Source organism: Callorhinus ursinus, unplaced genomic scaffold, assembly GCF_003265705.2.
Source record: "Callorhinus ursinus isolate GAN/ISIS: 27379988/994484 unplaced genomic scaffold, GSC_fseal_2.0 scaffold3, whole genome shotgun sequence".
In the NCBI taxonomy this organism is placed as follows: Eukaryota; Metazoa; Chordata; class Mammalia; order Carnivora; family Otariidae; genus Callorhinus; species Callorhinus ursinus.
Window position 1 is genome coordinate 27,403,134 of NW_027397065.1, and position 13,127 is coordinate 27,416,260.

The window sequence follows — 13,127 nt, forward strand, 5'->3', positions numbered from 1 at the left end:
CCCTGATTGAGGCTTGGACAAACATTCAGTGAACAAAGCCCTCTTTCTCCATAAAGGTAGGTGACAACCATTTGCTTTCCTCAGGGCGGTTCCCTGAGGACAGGCAGGAAGATAAAAGTTATCCTTGGCTAAGTCACTCAAAGAGAACCCCTCCTCTGAACAGCAGGGCAGATACGCCAATTAAGGGCTGCATGCAGGAGCCTTAGGGGTTAACTGATTGATGAGGAAGGCAGGACCCCCAAGAGTCACTTTCATGGAAAGAATATTAAGTAAAAGCAGAGAGACTGCGGGTTTTAACTCCACCTCTATCCTCTGCTAACTAGAACTTCAAAGTAATTCCCTAATATTTTTAAGCCCCAGCCTTTTTGCCAGTAAAATGATGTATCCAATCTTGTTCCCTACCCCAGGAGTTTGTAAGAGGCCACATCAATGTTGGTAAATCAACTTCAGGTGAGCTCTAGACGTTAGATTATCTAGAAGCAGACATACTGCTTAGTCCTAAGCCACATTCAGAGATCTCTCAAAATTCCCAAGGGAGGCACACAGTTTGCACATCGAGAGCAGACCTGGGGGATTCGAGAGGTGGTAGGGATCCTGGGAGGGAGATGGAGGGGCGCCCTTCACAACTCGCTAATCAATCAGTTCACCCATTTCTGATTCCATGCTCTTATCAGTAAACTGAGGATTACAACTCCCACCCTGGCTACTTTCCAGGGGAGCCCTCGTGACAATCAAGATGAGAACAGAATAGTGGAGGGGAAAGGGCATGGTTAACAAGGTAAAGAGAAAGTAGTTATCAACTGTAAAAGTCTTAGCTGCAAATAAAACATCATTATTATTCATTGGGATGACTTCAACTCCAAGAGCCAGGTTAGAGCCCAGAGGGGCAGAGAGAAAGCCGCGGCTGGGAGCTCTCTACCTGATGGTGGTGCCTTGCAAACGGTCTATCTTCTTATTGAGCTCAGCAATGATGCTATGGAGTTCCGTGATGCGCTCCTCGTACCGAAGCGTCGTCCGCTCCTGGACATCCTCATGTTCTCTCATGAGGTGGGACTGCTCACACTGGGATCAAGAGAACAAGACAGAAGTGCCAGTGAGTGGATGCACCTATCGATGAGTGATGCTCAATTTTATGGTCTCAAACCACCACAACCTCAATGTTGAGCATGCTCCCAATACACATAGGCCTGCACATTGGCCAGGGATCCCAGAAGCCACAACAGCAGCTGAATTTTATAATGCACCCACCCCCGCCACCCCCATGGACAAAGTCTTTGACTTTGTAGCATTCATTCTGTCTTTGGGGAAAGTCCCTCTGCCATTGCTCACAATCTTTGTGGCATTATCCAAGTCTCTTGCTTTTCCCTCGCCAAGAAGTAGGCAAGTGCCGGAGCTGGATCCATCAGACACCTTCTTTTGGGAAGGTGAATCTTGAGTGAACGGACTTAAGATTGCATGGAGTTCACTCACTTGACTGAGGGGCCTGAAAAGATTGTCCCTTAGTTCCCGACATCTATATCCCAGAGCTTCCCTCCCACGTTCCCTTATGGCTGTTCAGTTTTCCTTGTACCAATTCATTCCCTTTTTGTTTTTTTAATTTTTATTTTTTTAATGAAAATGAATTTCTTTATTTTTAATTCATTCCCTTCTTTGTTGACATTGCCAGGGTATGTTTCAGCCACTTTTCAACCAAATAATCCTAAGTGGTATGACAACATTTCTTATCCGGCTGGTTATCTACAGACTTCATTCTTTCCAATATCCTTTTCTACCAGATTCAATTTAAACATCCTGCAACTGAGTTTTCCAGGTGATGTGTGATGCTTTGTTTCCACAACTCACTGAGCCCATTGACTATGAACTCTGGAAAGGCAAGAACCAGGTGTTTTCATGATTTGGCCCTAACACCTGGCAAACGGTGGCTTGCTTCACTGTGGGCGATCTAGTAGCGTTACGGAATGAATCAGTTGCAATATATCACACTGTCAACAAGACTGCTTTGCAGAAACAATGACAGAAAAAGCTGAGGTGCTTCCCTTACTCAGCATTTGAGGGTCTAAGAGGCAGCAGATGCTATAAAAACATTTTTGTAGCTAGAGTTTAAATCCTAAGGAACCTGTTCATCTCCTTCACTTCTCTGCCCCCTCAACGCCACAGTGCATTTAATCTCATTTGCATAACAATAAAACATTCATCAGCGATGGAACAAGGACTCTAGCTTCTGTCCCTGTCTACTGCATTCAGCCCTGATTAATTTCCTGTCCAGCTGAGGAATTTTAATTTCATTTCAGCGAGGTTTTCCTAATGCCAAGAGCCATATGTACTTGCTAGCTTTGCACTTTCAGGGCCGGTGGCAGACGGGCAAGGGTAAGACTTCTCACCCAGCACGTCCAATGTTCTCCTCCTTCCCTAAATCTGTTGCTTCCCATGGCGTAACCCAGAAGCTGCTGGGCAGGGACAAATGCCTTCAAGGATAAGCACAACACACTAAGCCCAACGCCATACTGAAACATGAGTACGCAGGAAATAAGTCTGCTAAATATGTTGGTATAAATCAAGGCAGAGACCACACCTACAAACCACCTTGATCAGTATTAACGTGGTAACTTCCTGGGGGCTGCTCGGAGCTCCAGGAACAAGACTGGAGGCAACAAGGTTGTGGAGGCTATATTGCAGTCCTTTGTGAGATAGCTGCTTTCAGAGAAATAGTGATGCGAACTTTTGTTCTCAGGGACAACCTGCAGCATCAAATAACCTCCACTCAAGGTCCAACACATGGGAAGTACGTGGAAACTGAGGCAAGGATCAAGGGTGAGTGAAAGTCACATCTACAGGGAGGCTTTCCTGAACAGATCAAAACCCTAACAGGCCACAAATACTCTTTCCATGAAGTTATGCCTTTTCATCCACAATCCATCATATTTTACAAGGAACAACAGAAGTCCACAAAATGACAGTGTGTCACAGACACTATGTGTCAATAAATGAAAAAGGTTCATATTCTTCTGGAACATACTCACAGCAGAATACTGTTTCTCTCCATCCCTGCAAAATATCTATGAGCTTTTGTTATTAGTCTTCATTCCCACCTTCAAATTGTGTGTGTGTGTATAGTATGTACATGTGTCAGTGTAGCTGGCACTCTCGTGAAGACCACCAGTTTTAGATTTTATAATAATTACAAGATAATGCCCAGCCTGACCTGGATCTCGTTTATGCCGTGATTCCTACTGCACTGCCATCTTGCAGGCTCCTCCTCTTTGGTTTTCCATATTCAGCTCTCTGGGACTACAAATCACCGTGAAATGGGGCGCCTGGGTGGCTCAGTCAGTTAAGCGTCTGCCTTCCACTTCGGCTGTGATCCCAGGGTCCTGGGATTGAGTCCCACATGGAGCCCCACATCGGGCTCCCTGCTCAGCACAGAACCTGCTTTTCGCTCTGCCTGCCACTCCCCCTGCTTGTACTCTCTCTCTCTCCCTGACAAGTAAATCTTTAATAAGAAAAAAAATCACTGTGAAATGCTTCCCTTTACAAAGTCAACAACTCTCACTCTCCTTTCTCTTTTTTTAAAGATTTTATTTATTTATTTTGACAGAGAGAGACACAGTGAGAGAGGGAACACAAGCAGGGGGAGTGAGAGAGGGAGAAGCAGGCTTCCCGCGGAGCAGAGAGCCCGATGCGGGGCTCGATCCCAGGACCCTGGGATCATGACCTGAGCCGAAGGCAGACGCTTAACAACTGAGCCACCCAGGCGCCCCCTCCTTTCTTTTTTTTTTTTTTTAAGATTTTTATTTGTTTGCGAGAGAAAGAGTGCACGTGCGAACAAGCACCAGCAGGGGAAGGGGCAGAGGGAGAAGCAGACTCCTTGCTGAGCTGGGAGCCAGACACAGGGCTCCATGCGGGGCCGGTCCTGGGATCACAACCCAAGCAGAAGGCAGATGTTTACCTGACTGAGCCACCCAGACGTCCCTCTCACTCTCCTCTAATTCCCCACTTACGGTTCCTCCTTCACAGTCTTTCAACAGCCCACCACCACCACCAAGGCAGACCAGAAACTGCAAAATTCACTTAAAAATGAAGGTGTGAAAATATTCATGCAAGAAAAAGGCACACAATCTACTGATAATCACCAAGACAACTCCAGGCATCCCTGGTGACTGCTGTGAGCTGCATAACAGGTAAGATCTGGGGGGGGGCGGGGGGGCAGAGGAGCGGTGCCCAGGTTGCCCGGGACAGCAGATGGCTGATGCCCAGATAACGAGAGCATGCTATCTGGTACTGTACCATCTTTGCCCCTGCCTGTAACTGGGAAGTCTGCCTGGAGGGTATGAGTATGAACAAGAGACAACAGGAAGCCTGATGATTCAGACAGAACAGCACTTGTAGCTAAAAGGAGACAAAAGACTCATAATGTATATTTGGAACTTGGGGTTCAATTGGGAGTAGCAACAAGAATATATCGGAGGAAAAAAAATTCTTAGCTGAAGGCAAAGATATCTGGTTTATGTTCCTATATTTTTTCCACAAGTATGGTTTCTTAAAATAGTGGAAAGCCTCTATAATTTAATTCTTTCTAAAAATAATAGATATATCTTGATTTCCCATAACATTTAAGATACTGGGCTGAGTGACACACAGTGGGGTCACTATGACATGTCCTCTGAAGGGAACTGCAGTCACAGCTTCTAGGTGGAATTCTCTGCAGGAGAATAATAAACGTGGACAGAAATGGGGGGTGTGGGAAGGAGAGATGGTAGAATGGTACCCTGGGGATTCTTTACACAGTGAAAAGAGAACACTGGAAAGTATCAAAATGCCCTGCCTCGCAGCACCTGGGTGGCTCAGTTGGTCAAACGGCTGCCTTCAGCTCAGATCATGATCTCAGGGTCCTGGGATCGAGCCCCATATCGGTCTCCAGCCCCATATCGGGCTCCCTGCTCAGTGGAGAGTCTGCTTCTCCCTCCCCTCTGCTGCTCTCTCACTCACGCTCTCTCTCTTTCAAATAAATGAATAAAATCTTTTAAAACAAAACAAAACAAAAAAACGCCCAGCCTCAAGGTGGAATGGATGGCCTGAGAAGACACTGCCCAAGGGTCACCTGTACAAATCAACATCCCCTTGAGATATCACATTAAATAAACACTCTTCACCCTTTCTGCGCACACTGGTCGTACCAGACAAAGATAGGTTGAAGTCCTATCTCCACACTGTGGGGCAGGGCGAAGTGGAGCAACGGGGCAGGAGAAAACAAGTCATCACCTGTGCGAGCCCGAGGAACCCAACAGAACACCCTTGTTCAACAGCTCCCGCTGAACTGCCCAAGACCAACCCCAGGAAAAGGGCACTTCAGTGCAGGAAAAGTGGAAGATGAGCGGCGGCGCCCAGGGCAGACAAAGCCATTCTGCACATGATCGGTGCATTCCTGTGCTGGCAAGTCCCGCATCTGCAGGGCTGGTCTGTTCAAGTCATGCCCGATTTTATGAGCACATTCCACTATCGTGACTGACCCACACCTCTCACCACCCTGAATTTTCATGACTGGTGAGAGCCTTGTTTTGCCTGGGAGGGCATGTGGCTTCAGGTATTCTGTTTCACAGGGGCACAGGCGAGCTCAAGCTGGATACCGCACCTCCATCTAAGAGTCACCTCTGGGCAGGCATCCCCATAAAGCCTCAATAGAGACGGTCATACAACAATGACAACTAAACAGGAAAAAGAAATATGGCTTCTATGATTACTCCTTAATGTTTGCATACATTTTTTGATCTTTAAATTACAAGTTGAAGTATTTTATACACATTAAAAAATGATAGATGTCCATTTTTCATAATTCATTAACAAAACCCTTTTTCCAATGGTGTTCATTTCTCGCCAGCATGTACACGGGGCTCTGCCAGGACCACCATGTGGGGTGTGTGTCCTGTAAGCATCAGCACCCCTGGTAGCCAACAGGGGTATTCGTCAAGACTCCGGTTCACCTCCATCCACGCACATGGCAGGATAATACTTTCTCTCCCCGTCGAAGCTAGATATGGCTATGTGATTTATTTTAGCCAATGAGGTACAAGTGAATTTATAACACTTATGCCTAGAAGCCTTTAAGAGCTCCTTCAGGATTTGCTACATTCCCTTCCCTGGCCATGGCTTCTGGCAATGGTCCAGAGAGAAGAAGTCTCATCAGCTTAGGAGGCTGGTTGAGGACAACACAGGACAGTTTTCTGCCGGCCCTACTGTGCTCCTAGCAAGAAACAAGAAATAAATCTTTGCTATGTTAAGCCACTGAGGTGGCTTTAGGGTTATTTATCACTGCATGCTCTGATGATACAACCATTTTACAGATGAAAACAAAATGTAAAGTGACTGATTTGTTATATCCTAGGCAACAAGCAGAACCCTCTGAAAAACGGTCTGATCTGTATTTACTCCATCAAAGGGGAGACACTGCTGTAGCCACCACCTTCTCCCCCTACTCCCTCCCAGCCCCTTGACCTGCGGGCTTGTCCCCGTACCACTTGCCTAAAGATCTCCAGGGACAACAGAGTCATCCTTCTTGGTCTCCCCCGACCCAACTCTGGTGAACTCCAGGAAATACAAATATTATGCCTTCCAATATCAGATGAAGGTAGGAAACCCAGACAACTCTCTCCTCAACCCCCCGGAGCACGGAAATAGAAAAGTAGACACAAGGGGTTATAAGACAGGGAATTCTAGGTCCCTCTGGTTCCCATCAAGCCAGCCTTAGCTGCCAAAGTCAATTATTCAGCGACAACTTTCTTAACAGGGAGGGATGGCAGCTTCTTCCAGCAAAACTTACAAGTGAGGGATGATTTTCTTTTCCTCACCATACAGAAATACCCCACATAATATCAGCTGAACAAAATAAGAAATTGTCTCAAACAACACGCTGCCACTTTTTTCCTATTAGCACAGGGAATTGCATCCAGGGCTCTCCCTCTTCCCAGCCTATATTCAGTTTTTGACTGATCCTACATTACAGCAAAGAAAGCAAGCCTGTGGTTGCAGCCTCTTGCCTGCCATGAATTTCTGGAGGTCAGAATCACTAGGGTTTCTCCCACAACTATAAACAGTCAGTATGAAAGGCAAAGAAAAAACGATTGGGATCGGATATGATGAAATTTTGTTTTTCTCCTGAATTTTATCTGGCACTTAATATGTACTCTGAGCATTTTCCCTAGGTTTCAGCTCTCCTATCATGATGAGGAAGCAACTTTAAAATCTATATAAATACCTATGTCTAGCCACATAACTTGGTGAAATTGCCTATATGCAAAAATGTTTAATAAACACAAGTGGTATCATTCCAACCACCAAGAATCTCTCTGCTATTGGTTCAATCCTGGGATAAAGCCATGAGTCAGCCTTGAGACAGACTGGTCTGAGAACTTGAGCCCTTGCTGGAAAAACCCTGTGCAATGTGGTGATGCTAAGGTATGGTTTTGTTAATGTTCTTCACTGGGTTTTATCTTACTCCACAGAGGCCACTGATCTTTAATCTTCACATTAGTCTCAGCTGTCAAACCTAAGAGCATTATGAACTCCATTCTTGAAAAATGCAATGCCATCATTAATCTGTTAACCCTCTCAACCATCCTGGTGAAGGGGGTCAGCACCACTCCCTTTTAAAACATGCAAAGAAATCACGCTACTTTCTCAGGGCCACACTGGATTGGTCTCAGTAATATTACCATCCTCATTCTAAGTCCTTGCCCAGGTTCTCCCATGGGGAAGATGGGAGGAACCAGGCCAACTAAACAAAGAAGCCCAGCAAAAATGGAAATGCCCTTGATGAGCAAAACAGCTAGTGCAATTTACCAAAGAAAAGTAGAAATTACTTGCAATTTACCAAAGAAAAGTAGAAACAAGTAAAAAGGTATGGAGGACATTCCTGACAAAGAGAATACATCCAAACTGTACCTTTAAGTATCTCATACAATGAGAAAGCACCAAGAAAGTGCTCTCTCCATTACATTTAATGAAAACTATTTATGTTTTCTTCCTAAAAGCCCAGAGGTAGAAAATTCAGAAGACTTGCTATCCAAAGATAGAGAGCTTAGAAATAGAAAGTGTTCTGTATTACTACTGATTGAGTTCAAAGGGATTCATAGGATTCATAAGCTTGTTTGAGATATATCATTCTATAGCCCTTAAAAAATGCAGCAATTTAAAATTGTTGGTACTCAATAAATAGCAAATATGCTGAAAGCATCGAACCAGTACTATATGGAGTCTCTGCCAGTTTCCTACAAGGCTGTTCCCCACAAGTCTGCTTAATGTTGGTGCCAATGCATGCATGTGTCTGTGCACCTGTTTGATGGGGATGGTAGGGAAGTTTAAACCAAATGGACCTGTGCATCATGCCCCACCCACTTTGAGAACCCCTCTGGATACTAAGGGCAGCCTGGGCAGCCTAAAAAGATAATACGGGATTAGTATAGTTGTGGATTCCCACAAAACCTGGATTCAAATTCTAATTCTTGGTGTACTTTACAGCCACATAATCTCAGGCAAGATACTCAAATTCCTCAAACCTTTATTTCTTCACTTGTAAAACAGCAACGTTAACAGTACCTGCACCAGAGGTCATTATGAGAACTCCCGAAGATAGAGCAAACAGAATGCTTGGCACACTGCCTGGCACAAAACAGAGCTAAAGAAGTGTGATTATCACTACTGTATACGCTAACAGTGGTGTTGTTAATCAAATCCCCCAGGAAGCTGTGATGAACAGCCTCCAATATGCCCCCAGTGATCCCTGTATCTCCTTTGTGTGGTACCCTCTCATTGAGCCTGGGTGAGACCTGTGACTGGCTTCTAACTAATACAATGTGACAAAGGTGATGGGATGTCACTCCCATGACATTAGGTAAGATTCTGTCTTATTAGCACACTTATTCTGGAATCTTTCTCTGCACTGACGGCCTTGAAAAAGCCAACTGTCATCAATCCTACAACCACAAAGAAATAAATTCTGCCAAGGACGTGGGTGACTGAACTCTTCCGAGTTGAGCCTTCAGATCAGCATTCAGCTCTGGCCAGCACTTTGACTGCAAACATAAAGAGAACCCAGGTACGCCATACCTGAGCTCCTGATGCACAGAAGCTATGAGTTAATAAACGTGTGTTAAGCCAGTAATTTTGTGGTAACTTATTACACAGCAAGAGAAAATGAACACAGAAGCACTTTACCTTCCCCATCATGCTGATCTAGTCTCCCTTTACTCAGCTTTTCCCTTCCCATCACTATTCTCAAAACTCTACTGCAGGTTGACCTTATGACCATGTATAATGAACTTTTATTCAGCTAGTTCCAGTGTCACCATTAAGAATCACTCAACAGATGTTGAAGCTCTTTTTGATTATTTCTGATGAATACAGCCACCATTTACATTTTAGCTTAATCATAGCTCTGTAACATTTAGAGAGCTGGTAAAACTTAGTAAAGCCAGAGAGCATAAATTTATGCATGAACTTGCTCTTCCACAATCTGGTCAAGCCTCAAACATGAATCACTCACACAGGAAGCAATGGCACTGTCATTTCATTGTTCTTGTTTTTTCTTGCATAAATCTCATCTTTATAAAAGATATGAGACTGGTGAGTCTGACTTTTTTTTTTTTTTTTTTTTTTATTCTCTTTCCTGGGTCCCAGTATCTGCACTGGAAAGACATCTCCATTGAAAGGAACAGAGAGCAATTTTTAAGTATATTTAGTGTAAGAATGCAAACAGGATAGGGTCAATGAATGGCACTATGATGTAAAGGGCCACCAAAAATTATTACATAAGAATGTCTTGACCATAAGTTGAAAAGTTTTCTATTATCCTCTACCATCCTCTGCATAAGTTGCTCTGTCCTTGTAGGCTTAAATTTTAATAAATACCCTCCTGGTCATTTTTAAAAAAAATCCAAGACTACAGTGCATGCCAGCTTCCAGTTAAGAGCTTTCACAATTTCTTTCCTCTTAAAAAATAGTCCCACAGGGGCACCTGGGTGGCTCAGTCAGTTAAGCATCTGCCTTCGGCTCAGGTCATGACCCCAGGGTCCTGGGATCGAGCCCTGCACTGGGCTCCCTGCTCAGTGGGGAGCCGGCTTCTCCCTTCTCCCTCTCCTTCCTGCTCATGCTCTCTCTCTCTCTCTCAAATACATAAATAAAATCTTTTTTTTAAAAAAAAAACCCTTACGAAACAAAACAAAAAAAGGCATTAAAAATGTTTTAATACACCAGACCTCACTACCGAAACATCATATTGTTATCTTTCCAGCTTTTCCTATCACATTTTTATTACTCTTATAATCAGAAGGAAAATATTGTAAGTTTTCATCCAAGTAGAAACTGAAAGTTTTTGTCAGTACAACATCCTATATGAGGAAAGAACACTGGGGACCTTGTCTTGGCTCTGGTGCTAAGCTACTCATTTGACATTGGGTAAGCAAGTTAACCTCTCTGGGATGCCTGACAAATGTGGAAGTAGATGATCTCAAGTATAAAGGGTCTCTCCTCCCTACTCAAACAATCTACGATTATGAGACATGAGTTTTCAAAACTTTCCACAGGTCATCTAGACCAAGGACTGTGGCAGCCTGGTTTTTAGAGCTCTCTGAATTCCCACATAAAAACAGAGCACCTTACTCAACAGAACCAAATGCTCGGAGACAAGGTATCCTCTTGAACAGCAAAATACAAGGACAAACACACACCATCCACAAGCCCGAAAGGGTGTCTGAATGGGCAGAAGCAGTGGAAAGCAGCAAGGCTGGTGGACGTGAGAACTGGAAAACCCCAACATAAACAGTCAGTATAGGGCACCTGGGTGGCTCAGTCATTGAGCGTCTGCCTTCGGCTAGGGTCATGATCCCAGGGTCCTGGGATCGAGTCCCGCATCGGGCTCCCTGCTCCGCGGGAAGCCTGCTTCTCCCTCTCCCACTCCCCCTGCTTGTGTTCCTGCTCTCGCTGTCTCTCTGTCAAATGGATAAATAAAATCTTTAAAAAAAAAAAAAATCTACCTCCACCTCTTCTTTAAAAAGAAAAAAACAAAAAACAGTATATACAGGAAAGTGAGGAGGGCCCACTGGAAAAGAGAGGCTAACACTAAGAGGGATTCTGCCTGAGCCGAGAGTAAATGAGGAAGGGGCCCACAGTAAGATCTGAAAGAGCTAAAGCAGCTAGTCCCTGGGAACTCTCAAGATTGGCCCCAGGACTTGCTTCCAGGAGGAAAACCTGCTGACAGTGGGATCAGGATTGAACAGTATGGAGTAACAGAAACAAAGGAAGAAATAGATCCAGATAGAAGTAGGTGAGGGGAACAGAGCCAGGGTGTGTCAGAAAGCAGGCTGCCATATTTTTGACGAAGTGAAAACAAGAGAAGACTAAGCTTTATGAACTTATAAAGCCATCTTAAACCCTGCCTCCTCAAAGTTCAAGGCAACTATTTTTCATATAAAAATGAAAAATGGAGAAGTACTGACATCAAATTCCATGCAAAGCTATAAGAAGGAAGAAAAAAAGAGAATATATGCCTATATACCATGAAAGCATAGCACAAAATGGAACATCCCTCCCCCCAAAAATCCCAAACAAAGCCCACTATTTCAAAATAAGTTAAAAGACTTTGGAGATAAAATGACATAAGACATGAAAAAACATAATTCAGAATTAGAAAATTCATACGGTAACAGAACACAGGAAGAAACTAGAAATAAAATAAAAACTCATTTCAGGAATACAAACTAAACTAGAAGGCACACGAGAAGAAATAAACCCAACATATAATGCCCTGAAAGGAACAGAAGATGAACAACAGGAAAATCAAGTAAAAAAGGAGAGACAAGATGTGGGTAGTGAGATACTGAAAACAGGCAAAAAAAGATCTAACATACAAAGAATAAACATCCTTGAAGAAGAAAATCAAAGCAAGAGAACTAATATTAAACATTAATTTTTTACAACTTCCCTGAAATTAAAAGATTAAAAGAGATAATCAAAAGAATACCCAGCAAACCTCAGACTATCAAACCAGAATGACTAAGATTAAGAGTTACTCTAGGAGGGGCTCCTGGCCGGCTCAGGCCCACGCTCAGGAGCGTGCGATTCTTGATCTCGGGGTTGTGAGTTTCAGCCCCACGCTGGGTGTAGAAATTACTTAAAAATAAAAACTTAAAAAAAAAAAAAGTTGCTCTAGAATTACTAGACTTAAAAAAAAGAAATAAAGAAAAAACATGCCGTGGACATCTAGAGTCAACGTCCTGTGAGGCAAAGAAAGCTGTATGATCAGACTTTGGGGACCACACTCTATGCCAAAAGAGAATAAGGAAACGTATTCAAGTAAAGAGGGGCCAAGGGCTTTCTATCCAGCAGAAATGTCTTTCAAGTACGAAGGGCACAGAACAGACATACTGTTAATAACGAGCAAGAACCTGGTGAAGATTATTCCGAGTCCTCCCTGAGGAATCTACTAGAAAATCCACTCCAGGCAATAAACGAACAAATAAACGGAGGAACACGGACATAAGGACTGTGGTGAACACTAACTATATCGTTACTTATAGAAGCCTAAATGAGGACGAGAAGGGGAGAGGGCAGGATGCAATGGCCAGATGGTCAGGCAGGTGGATATAAGACAGCTGCAAAAAATGGGGAGTGAAGAGAGCGTAATGCAACAACAACAACAAATTACCTTCTTCTCAGGAACCGCATCTGTTATGGCAGGAGTAATATTACTCTGAGGCTGTTCATAATATGGAATGAAGCAAGTAAGTAATTATGGAATATTCTAATTCAATCATCCTCGGTAGCATTAAGAACCACGACTCTTTGTGTGAAAGAAAGGCAATACAGATAAAATATAGAAGAAGCTAGGTAAAAAGTCTGCTGTAGTCTGAATTTAAATTGGGTCTATTAGTATGAACTCCTAAGGTATTTTATCTTAAAAATTATATGTACATGCAGAGGTAGATAAATAAGGAAATAAAGAATTTCCTGGCTACGTCTATAAAAGAGGCCTGAAAAAAAATGACCAACCTAGAAGCCATAAGCACTCTTGGCACCCAGATTGTGGTCTTAAGATATTATTTTCTGCTGAGAGAAGTAAGAGTTACTCAGAGAGCAGT

The 13,127-nt window shown here is 43.5% G+C and overlaps 1 protein-coding gene across 4 annotated transcripts in view; it reads right to left on the bottom strand.

The window, feature by feature from the left end:
• MCC (MCC regulator of WNT signaling pathway) overlaps nt 1-13,127 on the bottom strand; it is a 387,205-nt gene that overhangs the window by 90,627 nt on the left and 283,451 nt on the right. For all 4 annotated transcript variants that reach the window (XM_025866893.2, XM_073889303.1, XM_025866894.2 and 1 more), the window contains one exon: nt 920-1,062. In XM_025866893.2, the coding sequence (XP_025722678.1) occupies nt 920-1,062 (143 nt within the window). The remainder of the gene's footprint in view (nt 1-919; nt 1,063-13,127) is intronic.